The following is a 15,703-nucleotide window of genomic DNA, read 5'->3' on the forward strand; positions in this document are numbered from 1 at the left end:
AAGAAAGACAAGCGTCCAATACTTCCAAGGAGAAGTTTCGATAGTGGAAGCTCTTGTGCGCAAAATCGCTGACAAGCACTAAAGCACAAGTCGGCGGCTGGCTAGCTGAACAAACACTTTTGCCTGCTCGCAGTAACACCGTGACGCTACTTGTGATAGGTCGCCGCGAGAATAAACATGTGAAAACTTCTGAGGTAAGTTCCAGAAGCCAAAAGAGCCACATGGGCTGCTTGACCGCATACTTGCACTCGAAGGCAAGGAGCAACATAGTGATGTTGACAATGTGGATGAACACCATGAAAATGCGTGTCGAGCGCTCGTCTTCAGATCTGTGCATCTCTCGGAGAACATCGCTGCTGGCGAGTAGATCTCTTCAGTGATAGAGGTGGGTGTAGGTTGAGGGAGGTTGGATCTTGGTCGCTAACTTTGTGGGTTTCCTTCCAATTCCTGCTTGCCACAGTCCATCAAGCTGTTTGGCAAGCGCAACCGCAAGCATAGCAGAAGCCAAAACAGGAGGCAGGCGCAGATGACCTAGTTCCATCTCAAGCCCGAGTCGTTTGCATGTGCATCGTAGTCGCAACTATCCAGTCGTCGATGCCGTGTTAGATCAGCACAACAGTCTCCAACTCACCTGCGTCATCGACTGCCTCTCCATGCATGATGCCGTGCACATAGAGGTCGCCGATGTACTTGTAATACGTCCTTCTTCTCTGGCTTCCTGTGTTCTTGTCCTTGTTACTAGCTGCCTCTGTATCCTCATCTTCATCCTCCTCTTCCTCTTCCTCTTCGCTTATCTTCCTCAACAGGAATGGCACTTTACTTCCTTTCACGACCCAAACCTCATCACCGACCTCCATACTCATCGCGCCAAGTCCGAGATACTGCTTCTCACCGGTCACAAATAGCCTGCGGCCACCATTGTACCGGCTGAACTGTGCTCTAAAGCCGTCCTCACCAGGCGGCAACTCATCCATCGCCTGTGAATCTGATGCGTGCTCGGGTCGATTTGCATCTGCAGTAGTGTGCGAGACAGCAGCGGGATCTCCTGGAGGTACAGTCTTTCGCCAAACGCGCCACTTCGGGTCTTCGAGGTAGGCGGCGATTTGATCGAGGGATGGTGTGGCACAGCCTGGACCGCCAGCTTCAATATCGTCTGCTTGGTGAAGTGCTTCGAGCTCCGCCAGCGCTTGCTGCATGGCTGGGCTTGCGAAGTAAGGACCAGTCAGGGATGTGTCCATAATTTGTGCGATTTCCTCTTTGGTTGATGTTTCGATGACGTGTGCTCCGCTGTCCTGTAATTGGAGGCTCATAAGTGCTTGAAGCAAGACACCGCCACGACTCAATTTTAAGCTCAGCCCAAAGTCCGCAGCGCGCTCAGCATGAGCAAGGATCATTGCACATAGTTGGTCACGGAACTGGCTGCCATATTTGATAGGGGCTGTGGTTTCCCAAGACTCGCCCTGCCCAGCCGTTGTGGAAGACGTAGGGATATGTTCTGATCGGGCTTGTTTCGCCCGCACGATGTCTTCCGTAGCAGTAGAGTCAGCACATACTGTCCGCCAGAGCACTTCAGTTCGTGGCTGGTTGCTGTGAGGATATATCTGTGGGAGATGAAGTATTAACGCAGGCCAGTTTGGATCGAAGTCAAACATTGTAACTCGTTCGTGTCCCGCACGCCTCGTGGCAAGGTGTTCAACGACATCAATCCTTTTGCCTTGGACAACAAGCTCATGCTGGCGTCCGCTCGAGCTGAACCTCGAGTCGAAAGTCTCCGAGTCGCTCTCTGCCGCCGAGTAATGGTGCATCCAGAACGGGGAGATTCCAGGTTGAGCAAAATGGATCACCCATGATGGTAGGTTCTCGTTTTGCTTGTTAGCGGAGTCTTTAATGCAGGCCACCAGCTGCAGGTCAGGCTGTTCCTGATCTCGGATGCCTTGCAGCATCAGCCGCATGATGTCAGTGTAGACCTCCTCGAATGGCTTGTCGTAATCGACGACTATCTCAGGCGACTCAGGGTGGTTTTTGCACATCCCGATTAGCGCGTAGACATGATCTCGAGGGTCGAAGCAATTGAAGGTGATTGTTGAAATGATCATGTCAAACAATGGTATGCGCGACTGTTTGCCCTCGCCGCGCCAGAAGCGTTTAGTGTCCTTGAACCATGCTCGGCGACTTGCCTCGGATGCGTCATCAATGGACTTTCGCATTCGCAGTTCTGAGATCAAATGTGCTTCTGCCTCAATCGGAGCATTATAGAACGGCCGGAACATCGCTGAGGGAGGGATGGCGAACTTCTGTTGAAGGATATGAAGCTGCTCCGTGACCATGAGAAACTCGTGAAATGGGATCTCAGTACTCCCCATGTACATCACGACGTCGTCTTGAAGCACTGTCTCCTGCAGACACCACAGCCTGCTGAAATTCTGCCGTAAGTAGAGCGCAGCCAATGATATCCATTCTCTCGATGAAATGTAGGGCACGCCGGCCTCAGCATATACCTCCGGAGTTGAGTTGCGGTAAGGCACAATATTTGATTCGCCTAAGTGCCTCGAACCCGCCGCAGCAAATAGCTTTTCAATTGTTTGCGACGCCAGCGCTGCATGTCCATCATCCTTACCTAGCCAGATCGTAGCGAAGCTTGCTTGAGAATAAATCCGATTCATCATACCCACCTGCACGCTCTTTTCTTTGTTATCCAACTGATTGATACAGATTGCATCGATCCACAGTTTTGTGCCTCGACCTAGGTGTTTGTGCTTCCGCCGGTATGGCTTAACGTGGGATTCGTCAAACGTGAGTAGCAAATCTGCGATTTTGTGCCTTTCGTACGTCAGGGCATGATCAAGGCAGGTGAGACCTTGCTGATCACGTATTCGGGCATTTGCTCCTGCTTCAAGCAATGTTCGGACCTATTCGTGTCAAAACAGTTCAAGGGCATCTTCCTTACATACCACAGAGGCGTGTCCTTTAACTGCAGCGAATGTAAGAGCAGTCCTGCCTGCCGAGTCTCTCGCATCGATGTGGGCTCCTCGGAACAAGTTCGTTCTAGCATGTGTTAGCCGGAAAGAAAAGGAGAGCTTGGAGTTGACATACTTTACCAATGCAAGATCTCCGTCCGCTGCTGCGACCTGCAGATCAGTGACTCGCTCCTTCTGACCATTGAACGTGTACCATTGCTTCAACTGTAAGCCTGGCGCATCTGGCAGCTGCTGAAGCGCATCGTAGAGGTTCGCTCGCACGTAAATGAGTCGGCCGTTGCATGCGATAGGATAAACATTCTGACTGTCATAGTCTTCGGCATATTTCTCGAAATGATTGAACGTATTGCTAATGGCATGAGGATTATCCCAGCAATAGGAGAGACAGAAGTAGCTACGATAGAATCAGCTCAAGGCATATTTCATGTTTGTGTGCACAGACCTTGGTATATGCTCGTCCAGATCATACTCATCCATCACAATCTGTAGCATGCCATTCTCGTCCTCCAGAAGCAAGCGAATCAACCTGATAGATGTGGGTTTGGCCAGTGGTGTGTACTCGAAGCTGCATATGTTCAGCTTCGATTAGCATGTTGAGTTCGACAGGCCTACTCACGGGTCTTGGATGAATTCCGGCGCCTTTTCCGGGTTTGCATCCATTCCGCGCAGAGTATCATCAATGCTGGACTGTGACGCCGCCATCAGCATCTTGCCAAGCTCGACCAGCTCGAGGTGTGGCACATGCTGCTTTTGCGGCGGAGGCATGTTCATTATGTCCATCTGTCGTGCCGTCAGGTGCACGACTGGTCCACCTGGAGCCCATATAGGATACAAATCGGCAGCTATATCATCTGGTGTCCGCTCCAACTGTGCGAAACCTTGCCCAGGCATTTTGGTCGGTGATTCCAGGCTGTAGAGAGAACTAATTGTTAGGTTCTGCTTGCAAGATTGGGTCAGCGTGTCAGTATCACATGAGCGCCGTCTAGGTAAGAGAGTATGGCAAGCGATGGAGATTCACTTTCATGCAAATCGAAACAAGAAAGCTGTCAACCCGAGCTCGTGTCATATATGCCTAGTGTCGTGACTAGGCTTCAACTTTGGATACATTCGCTGTCTGGCACTGCATACGATGCACCATGCTAGCTTGCATAGGAGTCTTCGCGATTCGGGGCAGATTGTGTGGCCCCAGACTGGGTTCAAGTGGTGCCTGCTGAAGCTCAAGACGCGTCTCAGCGCGCCACCATCAGGCGACCAAGGTCGAGAAGTCACTGCCCACAAGGGTCGTCTCTGAAGCCGGAATTACCTTACCTGCTTCGAACTAACGAAGATTGTTCCGCGACTCTGCGGCTGCCGAAGCTGCATGCAATCTTATGTGATCAAAAGAAAGGAAAGATAGTTGGCCGACGCGTTTCAGGTGCTGCCAAAGCGCCCTCCGCGCCAAGGTTGAGCAATACGGTTGTCCAAACGTTGAGAAGAAAAAGTTGCACTCCATCTCCTTAACACCTGCCGTACGGATCCTTGGACTGCAGTTAATTCCATAAGTAGTGGTCTTCAGTTCTGAACGTGCGTCAAATATGCCGTGAAAAGGACGACAACCGGCCGGGTGAGAAGCTTGGGCAAGTGCGGTGTCGTCTGGAACCTCTCGCGGAAAGCAATGGCAAGTAAGATGTTCGAGGTGGAAGTAATAATGCGTCTCGGACACTTCAATATTAGGATTTGACTATCACAGCTGACAAGCTTGTTGCTAACAGAGGCCCGAATCTATTCCCATTCTCCACCCCATCGTCCGCCAGAACAAACAGACACCCTCAGAAGATAAGCATCTTTTGACCTAGAACCACATCCGCACCACAGCGGAGCAGAGCCGCATTGCTTCGCACTCGCAAACATCGCAAGACTTCAGAGCACCAGCCAAACAACCAGACCGTGTCGGTCTCCCTCTCGAACGGACGACATACGGACAACCAAGCAAGCAAACCAGACCATGTTGGTCTCTCTGTCGGACCGGCTAATTGAGCTCAACCGCAGCCAGACAGCCGTCGGGCTTGACCTCTTCGCTTGACCGATCTCACTAACTGTGTGCAAGCGTTGCCATTGCCAGTCATGTTGGGAACACCTGTAACTGTGCTGTGCACAAACTGGCGATGGTCGAAGTCATGCCGGTGTTGTCCAGGCCTTCGAATCCTCGTATCGAACCACCATGGTAGATAGCACAGCAAGTCGATGTGTGCTGTGGGAAGACGAACGGCCACCACAGCAGTAAGGCTGTGGTGTGGAGTGGCCAATCCGATGTATGATATATATGATGTATAACACATCAGGTATGTTGTGAGTGCTCACATGGGTATGATATATATGGTGTTGCTTAAGTGCCGGTGTTTGAACCAACCGACCAGTTCATTCACAACGCCAATGCCACAGTTCGAAGCAGCAGTCGAGTCGTTAGTGGTATTGATGGCGGCTCATGCTCAAAGGGCTCCCAGCTCGTTTTCAACTCTCGCCCAACATGACCTGTGCTGGCCGACAATAGGTGTGGGCTTAAACAAGACATGCCACTGTGTTTGACACCCAATGTTCACAGAACCAGCGCCGGCTCTTCACAGTCTGGTCGGGAGGCAGATAGTCCAGATTGTGTCGTGCTCGGCCATTGTGTAGTATGAAGACGTACTTGAAGTCCGGACTGAATGTAAGTTGAAACAACACAAGACGATTGGCGCGTCGATTCAAGGTTCAGCTGCTGGGTCAGAGTTGGGTGAAAGGCCAGGATCGAGTTTGAATGCTCTCTCGTGATGGGCTATGGCATGTTGACAGAAGCGATGGTTGTCTTGGTCGATCGGATTGGCATATAAAGATGCATACGGCCAGACATGAATCCGACAGGACATTGTCTCGTAGAAGGTTCCTCAGACGGAAGGCCAGTGTTTGGAAGACATGATGTCTTGAGAGTTGACTTGTCGACACAGCAGAGAACGCCTCGAGATCAGAGCACAGAACAGCCTCTTAAGTACACCACTGCCATGTCACTTACCAATCCCAAGTCTGCCTCGCATGAGTCATCCCACCACACCCAACGAAGACCAGACAACCCATCACCTAGGCAGCGTCGCAGATAGCTCTCGGTCTCCGTCCAAGCGCTGGAAACCAACGCGTCGCGTGTCATGAAATGGAACCATGGTGGTGAAGACAAGTGACATGCAGAACGATGAAACATTGGCACGTGAAAGTAGAAGACGATAGCATGTGAAAATGATAGATGGCAGGTTCAACAAAAGGATGATATCAACGGTGGACATCAAATGTCCTGCTGAGGTATCAACATCCCAATCCAGGATCACAAGCATACCCGTCAGTTCTATCAATCCATAGTATCCTCATGCCCAAGATCAGGCCTCCGCTTCTCCCCACCACTTCTCGTCCTCGCTCTCGCAACCTGCTCCACAACACCCACATCAGCTCCAGGTGTCGGCGAGCCATCCTCAACCTGCGCGTTGGCCATCCTTCTAGGCGGACTGCTCGTAATGTCACCGATGTCCTTAACATCGCGACCCAGACCGAGCCCAGTCATACTACCCGGTAACGTTTCTACCCCTGCATCCAAAACAGCACTGCCCTTCGATTCCCGTCTCGGAAGCTTGTCCGGCTCCGCGACTAACCCCGACGCTTCCGTTTCAGAAAGCAAACTCCTGCCTGGACCTGCTTGTCTACTCCGACCTCTAGAACTCTTTTCGCTCCTCGTGCTCGGTGGACTGGTGCTTGGATGATTGCCTAGACCTCGATCATACGCCTTTTGTAGCTCGACGTTCAGATCTGTTTCATCCTCTTCCTCCTCATCCTCGCTGCTCTCGAAGAATCTATCACTCCACCGTGCACTGTCTTGCCTGTTCAAGCGGTGAAGAGCAGCGGTGCCGGAATGCATACTGCTGTACGATTGGCTTGGTTCACCTTGTGCTGAAACCATGGAAACCAGATCAGGAACTTTATCCCTTGACTCACGCACTTCCGACTTCGTACGCGGTGGCTTGTGTTCGCTGGGTTGTGCATGTTTGAGACCAGCCTGAAGGTTCTTCTGGCGGCGGTGTAGGGTCTCAACCTCATCGTCAGACTTCTGTGGCATGTTATCGGTTGTCGCAGCTTTGGATGTATCACTTTCGAGCTCGATCTTCTTGTCAGGCGCTTGCGTTTGATCACGAACCTCTTCGCCAGCTTCGCCAGCTGGTACATCTGCAGGCTTAGCGCGTTCCACAGGTACCTCGTCTTCGTCTCGAGTCGTGGCAGCCTCTGTGTAGCCGAAATGGGTATCGCACATGTGCTTGACCACTGGCCAGCCGTAGGCATTGGCGAACATCCTTCGTACAATGATGTTATTGTGAGCATCAGGCTCAAGTATGACCAATACTTTACGCCATGTCATGTCTTTGTGGTATGCGCGAGCTATCCTCTCTTCTATCCGTATGTTGCTCTGATCGACGTTCTGGCCATTCGAGATCTTTGCAAGGTCCTCCGGGGCTTGATTCGGTACAACTTTGGTGTCACTCGAGCTAGGTCGACTGCGCATAAGGGCGTTCTGCCGCTTTGTCGGAGGTGGAGGGATATCTTCCGGATGGTAGACCCGGTCGTGAAATATCGTCCTCGGACGGGCTTCGGGATCCATCAAGAACTCTTTCGGTGGAAGTGGCGGGTTGAGCAGATCCCCAGCAGATTCGAAGACGGTGGTTCTGGGTGGTGCATCTAGATTTTCATTGTCCGAGCTGTTAGTGTAGAGTGAAGATCCTCGCACAAGCAATTTTCTACGATCAGCTTGTGACTGCTCCGACTCTTTGTTTTCTGGCTCTTCGACGGTAGAAGGCCTCCCTGAGCCTGTCATTTGCTCGCTGCTCATGGTCTGGCCACGCTGGTAGATCCGCTGCTGCTTGGGTGAGGGCTGTTTCTGATTTCCGGCTTGCGGTCGGAAGAAGTTAGTGAGGCTTGACCAAAGATTTGGCGTAGAGTTCTGCTCGGGTGACCTGTTCTTCCTCAGCATTTGACTTTCCTTGGGATCCCCTTCGTCCTCGGCGTCATAGTCTTCTCTGTCTAGGCCAGAGCTTGCCTCAGCTTGTGGTACAGACGAGCCGGGATCCGACGCTACTTTTCCTGCTGGCTTACTGGATTCGTCGCCACTATCCGAAAAGAGTTCGTCCAGAAAGCGTCTTCGAGGGACGCTTGCGTTCTGACCAGTCAGCTCATTGAGACCCCAATTGACCATAGTGCCAACCAGACCATTCTCTCTTCGTGCTTTTTCAACCCTGCCAAGTCCTCTCCAGTCGAGGAAGAGGAGACAAGATGTACGTAAAGGCACAATCCCATCGTTGACCACGTTTGAGTAGACAGACCGATTCCTGAATCTCTTCAACGCCACATGAGCAGGGCCAGTGGGTAGTATCCGGAGAAGAGGTTTGGCGCCGGGGTCTGATTCCTTGTTCTTGTTAGCATCGCTGAAGCCACCAACCACAGCACCCCAGCCATTCCTTGCAATAGTCGGCGCTCGCCAGGTAAGACCTAGATCCTGCCCTGTGCGGCCCACCAGACCAAAATCGAGGGCGAACTTGACATATATGGGGTTTTCGTTGCTTAAGCCAAGAAAAGGAGTGGCCATGGCAACGAAGTTGACAGGATGGATCTTGTCGAAGAACTCCGGCGAATGCTTCTGAATATATGCAATGGCGTACGTCTGCACTAGACCGCCAAGCGAATGCCCAATAAAACTGATAGATGTGATCTGGTAAGCCAAGTTGTGTTTGGTGGCGCTATCGTCTCTAGCAATGCTGCTACCTTTATGGACTGGCTGCTTGCCATCCTGTTGAGTGGGCTTCGGCGTACCAGTGAAAGTTCTGGATATGGATTGGGTGATTGTGCTCTTGACTGGGAGAAACGGCTGATCCGGGTATGTTATGGATAAGACATATTTTGCCAGCCGCTTGCCCAGGTACTGTATACCTTTTTCTGTCTTAACAGCGTTGCCGTTGAAGCCTCGGACTAGTACTTGCTCGTCATCATCATCATGATCATCGTCATCCTCTTCTTCATGTATGTCATTGGTGGGCATGTCGTCAAAGTCGGGAGTGGGGGCAATCGCTAAGTCGGGTGTAGATTTTGCCCGCTGACCAGTGCCCTCTCTGCCAAAACCATTCTTCTCTTGAGCCTGCTTCTGTCGCACTTCACGCCTGACTTCCCTCGCATCCTCTCTGGCTTGCTTTGCAGTAGCATCAATGCTCTCTTTCATGTAGAGCATATCGGCAGCCAAATTGCTGTGTAGGCCGTGGGTGATGACCACTAGGTGTATCTTCTTCCGCCTCTTCCTTGGGCGTTCCTGGTCGCCTTGAACATCCTTTTGGTCCGACTTCTGTGCGTTCCCACCCCTTTTCTGGTCCAGCTCATCGTGCGGGAATGCCGGAGTATTCCAGAGACTGGCAGTATCGTCCACTCGTAACTTGACAGCCTTTGTAAAGACACCCTTCAGCTGCGTACCCGGCTTGGTCCTTGCTAACTGATGGTCCTCTAGCCTCCCAGGCGCACCAGAACTACTGACGACTCCACTAAAGCCGAGCGAGACCGACTTCTCATCACGGCCGACCAGCAATTCGTAATTCACACCAGCTGTGGTCGAGAACAGGACTTGCGAAGCGATCTCGATGATCCATGTAAAGCTCCTTCGAGGCTCATTCTCTTTTTGTTCACCGAGACCTGCATCTTGTCTCACGGACTCTGGGACTGTGAGTTTGGCTGACCATTGCCCTCCTGCCTTGAGCTGGGGTTCGTACTGGGGCTCCCCTTCCTCCTTTGCCGTGGTGTGCTTCTTGTTGGGGTCGAAGGTCGAAGGGTAGCACGAGACATAGATTTGGTATGGCCCGTGCAAGTATGCAGCTCTTAACGGGATCGCAGAGCTGTTCCGTACTTTCAGATGCAAGTGATGCGGCGGCGGGAGTATTCGGTCGAGGCTGGGGGTGTAGGTGAGCGTGTATCTGTGATTGGCCAAACGTTAGTGATGCTATGCAAGGTATGCAATATGATCCAAAGCCTCTAGCCGGACTCACCTTACAACTTCTCCCACCTTCACACTTCCGGTCTGGTGAAGCATCAACATCCTTGTAGATGAGCCGGTCGGCGCGATATCAACTATGACCGGCTGGTTTGGAACTCATTGTGTGTGCGCTATCTGGGGTAACGCCTTCCTAATCTATTAGATAGTACCAACGGATCGCTCGGAAACTGGTGGTAAGCACGATGACTCTACGCACGCCATTGCTCGCTTTCGTCTTTAATCAGAGCTTGTACCTATCACTACCGACGACATAATTGTTCACGCGCTTCTTCGTACCCGCGCCCCGGTCATGCGGGCGTCCGGTTCCGAAAATTAGGCTGCATAAGCCGAACTGGATCCTTGCCAAGCTCGAATAGTCAGTGCTTATAACGGGCCCACCACTTCCGAAGCATTCTTCAACTTCTCTCCGGTCAGCTCACCAGAGCTTGCTCCCAGGTTTCCTATGGTTTCTACTAAGTCTGCGTTGCCAGAATAGCGTCTGAACAAGGCATTCCCCGCCAAGGTCGTCGTCAGATAGTGGACAGGTACTCTAGACTCTCGATACTGACGGCAGGTGTTGACCACGCTATGCTCGTGAGTTGTGTCTGAAAATCTCTGGTTCATATCATAATGTGATATGTCGCGACTCTGGCTCGAGCGTTGACCCAAGTTGAAGACTGGACCCTTTGGACCAAATCTCCATGTGTGCTGCAGCTTGCCTTGTCGCGGTCCTTTCAAACACTTACCAGAAGCTGTGAGCACTTGGGCATACGTGACTGAGGTCTTGTGCTGATGATATGACCGATAGCAGTACGCGATATTCGGACTAGTTGGAAAGTCAGCGCTGAGGCATTTTCTTCCTGGGCCAGGTATGCATCACGGAGCTGAGGGAACAGGGAAGCATGCGGTCTGCCTTCACGATGATCGCCGCATGACCTTAGTTGAACAACGTCGAAGAGTATTGCAAGCGACAGAATGTCAGTCGAGCCTCCAACTATTACTTCAAAGGTCCGAACGAGGAAGTTACCACGGAGAAGAGTAGAAGGAAATCAAGTTACTCTGAAGCATCCACGATGGACATAAAAACCGAGCTCTTTCCCTCCATCAGGATGTCTCTTGTGTGCACAATCATTCAACCAATCCATTCTACCAAAGTCAAAATACCAATCTCAGTCTTCTATATCCATCAATAACTCTGATCACCCATCATATCAAACATGTCTTCCAAACAAGGCTCAAATCAGATGAGCTCCTCGGATGCTAGCCGTATTCAGTCTTCTCAGGTAGGTCAGCATCACGTCTAACGCAATCACCATCAAGCACTAACAGTGTAGCAGGCTAGATCCGGCGGCGATATGTCCTCCAGCGGTTTTGCTGCCCGCGCCCAGAGCGCAGCAGCCAATAACTCCAACGCTTCTGGTGCGAACAAATCGGGCGGAAGTGGTAACGGATCTGCTGGGAATAGTGGTGCCAACAAGAAGTAAAAGAGCAAGTATACAGAAGGCTCACCAAGAGAATGAAGACGGCGATTAGGAGGGTCGTGGTGGAAGAACAAAGTGGAGGATAGACGCTCATTTCATAGTCGGCTCGCGAGGACTCCTGGCCAGGGTATCGCCAGAGTACCGAATCACACTCATTAGGTAGTTGATGGCAGCAAACGTGACATTGTCCGTGTTGCTGGATCAGTCGCAGTAGTTCGTCTTCAATAAATTCAAGAGTTGCAACTCTGACAAGTCAAATTTACCCTAAGTGATGGGTGTGGTCGTGTGAAGCAAACTTCAGGGGTACAATTAGCAAGTAGCAGCGCCTTCAGATATCCGCTACACAGATACACTTGCTCCGCCTTGGTAGGAATGATTTGATTGTAACTGACCTGATGAAGGTCGCCCTTCCTTCTCTATGCTATGTACAATGCAATTTGTTCGTGATCGTTCGCTTGCGTGCTCAACGCTCAGATAGATGTTGAATTCCTTTCATGCTGACCAGACCACTCGCCGAACCTTAACTCCGTGCAGACCACAACACAAACCTACTCAAGTTATGTCGGCATCGGTGCCTGATGACCCGTAAAACCCTCCTCCTCATACCCCTCCACAGGCGTACAAGTACAGAATAGGTTAGTATCTCCATACGCATCATCCACCCGCGCAACACTAGGCCAGAACTTCTTCTCCCTCAGATAAGGCAATGGATAAGCTGCCTGCTCTCGCGTGTACGGCCGATCCCACTCATCTCTCAGCAGATCCTGCTGTGGATGCGGCGCGTTCTTGAGTAAGTTGTTCTCCTTCGGTACCTTCCCATCTTCGATGTCTTTGATTTCTTGTCTGATAGCGATGAAGGCGTCGCAGAAGCGGTCGAGTTCCTCCTTTGATTCGGACTCGGTGGGCTCAATCATGAGTGTGTTCGCGACGGGCCAGGACATGGTAGGTGAATGGAAGCCGTAATCCTGTAGACGTTTCGCGATGTCGATGACTTCGATGCCACAGGTCTCTTTGAATTGGCGCGCGTCGAGGATGAACTCGTGGGCGCAACGGCCGTTCTCGTTGGTGTAGACGACGGGGTAATGTGGTCTGAGTCGGGACATGATGTAGTTTGCGTTCAGGAGAGCTATCTTGGTCTGGTAGGTTAGACCTGCACTGCCCATCATCATTATGTACAGCCAGGATATCGGGAGTATCAGAGCGCTGCCCCATGGTGCAGCGCTAATTGGTGAAATGGCGTTATTTGACCGCTCGTTGTCGTTCTCGGATTCGTGGGGGTCGACGTGAGGATGTGAAGGGAGGTGTTTGGCTAAATGCTGTTTGACTGCGATAGGTCCGACACCTGGGCCACCGCCACCATGAGGGATGCAAAAGGTCTTGTGCAAATTGAGATGACAAACGTCGGCGCCGATCTCACCAGGACTGCACAGACCGATCTGAGCGTTTATGTTTGCGCCGTCCATGTAGACTTGTCCACCATGTTCGTGAACCATCTCGCAGACACGTCTGATTTCTGGTTCGAAAACGCCGAACGTGCTTGGGTATGTCACCATGATGGCAGCAAGAGTATCGGCGTACTTGTTGCATTTCTCTTCTAGATCTTTCAAGTCAAGGTTGCCGGTCTTGGTGTCGCATTTGACCGTGACCACTTTCATGCCTGACATTGCTGCGCTTGCAGGGTTGGTGCCGTGTGCTGATACAGGTATCAGGCAGATATCTCTTTGCTTGCCATCTGCTCGGCTCTCTTGGTACTTTTTGATGCATCGTAAACCAGCGAACTCACCTTGCGCGCCAGAATTAGGTTGCAAGCTAATATCATCCATGCCTGTGATCTGCACAAGCAATTTTGAGAGTGAGTCGATCATGGCCATGTAACCTCGAGCACGTTCGATGGGAAGGAAAGGATGCAAGTTTGCCCAATCATTGCTCGTCACTGGTAACATCTCGGTAGTAGCATTCAGCTTCATCGTACATGATCCCAGCGGTATCATCGAGTGAACGAGAGAGAGATCTTTGGAGGCCAGGTGGTGAATATATCGCAGGATCTCGGTTTCTGAATGATGTGTGTTGAAGACAGGGTGCGTCAGGAAAGATGATGTACGCCGAAGTCTTTCAGGGATCGCATCGGCATATTTCGTACGCCCAGATGCTTTAATGGTTTTCAGCATGGCATCCTTTGGGACTCCTAGAGCACGCATAACCTCCTTGAACCGACCTGGCGAAACATCTTCGCCGAAGGACAATCCCAGACGGGTGCTGCTCACTGAACGGAGAGCTATCTGATGCCGATTAGCTTCATTGAACGCTTTTTTGATCTTATCTTCCGGTCCTTCAACCACTACGGTATCGAAAAGAACAGCTCCGTCAGTACCGAGCCCGTCAGTCGCAATCTTGTACCCATTCTCAGACAGTAAACGCCGAGCCAAGTCGGCCATTGTCCAGACTCTATTGGCGATAGCTTGGAGTCCTTTTGGTCCGTGGTAAACGGCATACAAAGCAGCCATGTTTGCTAGCAAAGCTTGAGCAGTGCAAATGTTGGAGGTCGCTTTCTCACGACGAATGTGCTGCTCCCGGGTTTGTAGAGCAAGTCTCATGGCAGGATTGCCCAAGCGGTCTTTCGAAACACCGACCAGGCGGCCTGGGATCTTGCGTTTGTGCTGTTCACTGCAAGCGAAGAAAGCAGCATGAGGACCCCCATAACCCAAGGGCACGCCGAAGCGTTGGGCGCTTCCAAAGGCAATATCAGCACCGAACTCACCCGGGGGCTTCAGGTGAGTAAGAGCAAGTAGGTCGGTAGCAACAGATAAAGTAGCCTTGGCTGCATGAGCTGTGTCTGCGAGACCCTGATAATCATGCACACCACCATAGGTGTCAGGGTACTGAGCAAGAACACCTATGAGCTTTTCGCCTTGATCCTTAACGAGCTTGTAGTCGTCAGCAAGCACATCTCCGACCACGATGTTGATGCCAAAGCCATTTGCTCTAGATTCTAGGACAGCGATGGTCTGCGGGTGGCATTTGTCCGAAACAACAAAAGCCTTGTCTTTGTTCTTCTGGCGAGACACGGGCAAAGTGTTCATGCTCATGGTCATAGCTTCAGCAGCAGCTGTGGCCTCATCGAGTACAGAGGCATTGGCGATAGTCAAACCGGTCAGATCAGTAACTAAGGTCTGGAAATTGAGCAGTGATTCAAGACGGCCTTGACTGATCTCAGCTTGATATGGGGTGTAACTAGTATACCAGGCTGGATTCTCAAGGACGTTCCTCTTGATTACTGGGGGCACAACGGTTCCATAGTAACCGCAGCCTATCAAAGGCAGTGCATATTGGTTCCGACGGCCCAATTCTTGAATTTGAGCAGCTGCACTACCTTCACTGAAGCCCCAATGAGCGCTATCTCCGGCGAGCTCATCTATCTTGAAGTGTAGTTCGTCTTTCGCACGAATGTCGGAAGGCAAGGATTGGGAGATGAACTCGTCTACGTCGTTGACAGGAGGATCAAGAGCTTTGAGCATGTGATGGACATCTGGTGGTGAAGGACCGATATGGCGCTCGACGAACATCTCTGTCAGCGGAAAGGGCTGGCTGTCAACACTTTCCTGTATGTTCTGTGGTAAAGCATTCTTGTAGGTGGCAGGTCTTGATGTGGTGAAAGTTCTATGCACAAGAGCTGCCCGCAGGCGCTGCGAAGGACATGTTGATCGTGTCAAGTGCTTTAGGGCTACACTGGCAGTGCGCCAGCTGCATGCTCTTGTCGCCATCTTCGAGCCCGTCGCTCGACTGGCCACGCCTGATCTTGTACACTTGTACAACCTTATAGCCACGGACCCAACATGCTCACTTTGTCCCGAGCTTACACCCAACTGGGCTACTGTTTGAGGTTCAGTCGAGGGGATGTAGATATCGACTAGGGGCCGGCGGCGACGATGGGGTGATACAGGTCGGACTCGTGATGCTGCAACTCTCCAGCTGTCGTGGCAGTCACGAGAATTTCCGTCGCGGCTCGAACTGCGGCTGGAAAAGTCGCCGTCGCTGGGCGCGATAAAGCGGGTTTGTCCGTTTCAAGCTTATCGATAAGGGTTTAGGAGAGCCCGAATTGGTGAAGAATTCCATCATGGACTCTCCTCATCGCGCTGTTGTGCTGTTTGTTTGTCGCAAATCGAGCTCTTTCGACGAGCTCAATCGGT

At 51.6% G+C, this 15,703-nt stretch overlaps 4 protein-coding genes across 4 annotated transcripts; 1 reads left to right on the forward strand and 3 right to left on the reverse strand.

The window, feature by feature from the left end:
• Positions 1-602: 602 nt before the first annotated feature.
• On the reverse strand, positions 603-3,869 carry PMZ80_007851 (uncharacterized protein; the record flags this gene model as incomplete). Its single annotated transcript, XM_064876257.1, has 5 exons — positions 603-2,909; positions 2,952-3,045; positions 3,094-3,372; positions 3,421-3,543; positions 3,595-3,869. The coding sequence occupies 5 exons, from the start codon at positions 3,867-3,869 to the stop codon at positions 603-605; spliced, it is 3,078 nt and encodes a 1,025-aa protein (XP_064727564.1).
• Positions 3,870-6,333: 2,464 nt separating this feature from the next.
• PMZ80_007852 (uncharacterized protein) lies at positions 6,334-10,098 on the reverse strand (the record flags this gene model as incomplete). The annotated part of the gene is made up of 2 exons (XM_064876258.1): positions 6,334-9,976; positions 10,049-10,098. The coding sequence occupies 2 exons, from the start codon at positions 10,096-10,098 to the stop codon at positions 6,334-6,336; spliced, it is 3,693 nt and encodes a 1,230-aa protein (XP_064727565.1).
• Positions 10,099-11,252: 1,154 nt separating this feature from the next.
• PMZ80_007853 (uncharacterized protein) lies at positions 11,253-11,519 on the forward strand (the record flags this gene model as incomplete). The annotated part of the gene is made up of 2 exons (XM_064876259.1): positions 11,253-11,318; positions 11,373-11,519. The coding sequence occupies 2 exons, from the start codon at positions 11,253-11,255 to the stop codon at positions 11,517-11,519; spliced, it is 213 nt and encodes a 70-aa protein (XP_064727566.1).
• Positions 11,520-12,073: 554 nt separating this feature from the next.
• Positions 12,074-15,079, reverse strand: GCV2 (glycine decarboxylase subunit P; the record flags this gene model as incomplete). The annotated part of the gene is made up of 1 exon (XM_064876260.1): positions 12,074-15,079. One exon carries the CDS (start codon positions 15,077-15,079, stop codon positions 12,074-12,076), a length of 3,006 nt encoding a protein of 1,001 aa, XP_064727567.1.
• Positions 15,080-15,703: the final 624 nt, after the last annotated feature.

This window comes from Knufia obscura, assembly GCF_036327395.1.
Source record: "Knufia obscura strain CCFEE 5817 isolate CBS 148926 chromosome Unknown scaffold_10, whole genome shotgun sequence".
Classification (NCBI taxonomy): domain Eukaryota; kingdom Fungi; phylum Ascomycota; class Eurotiomycetes; order Chaetothyriales; family Trichomeriaceae; genus Knufia; species Knufia obscura.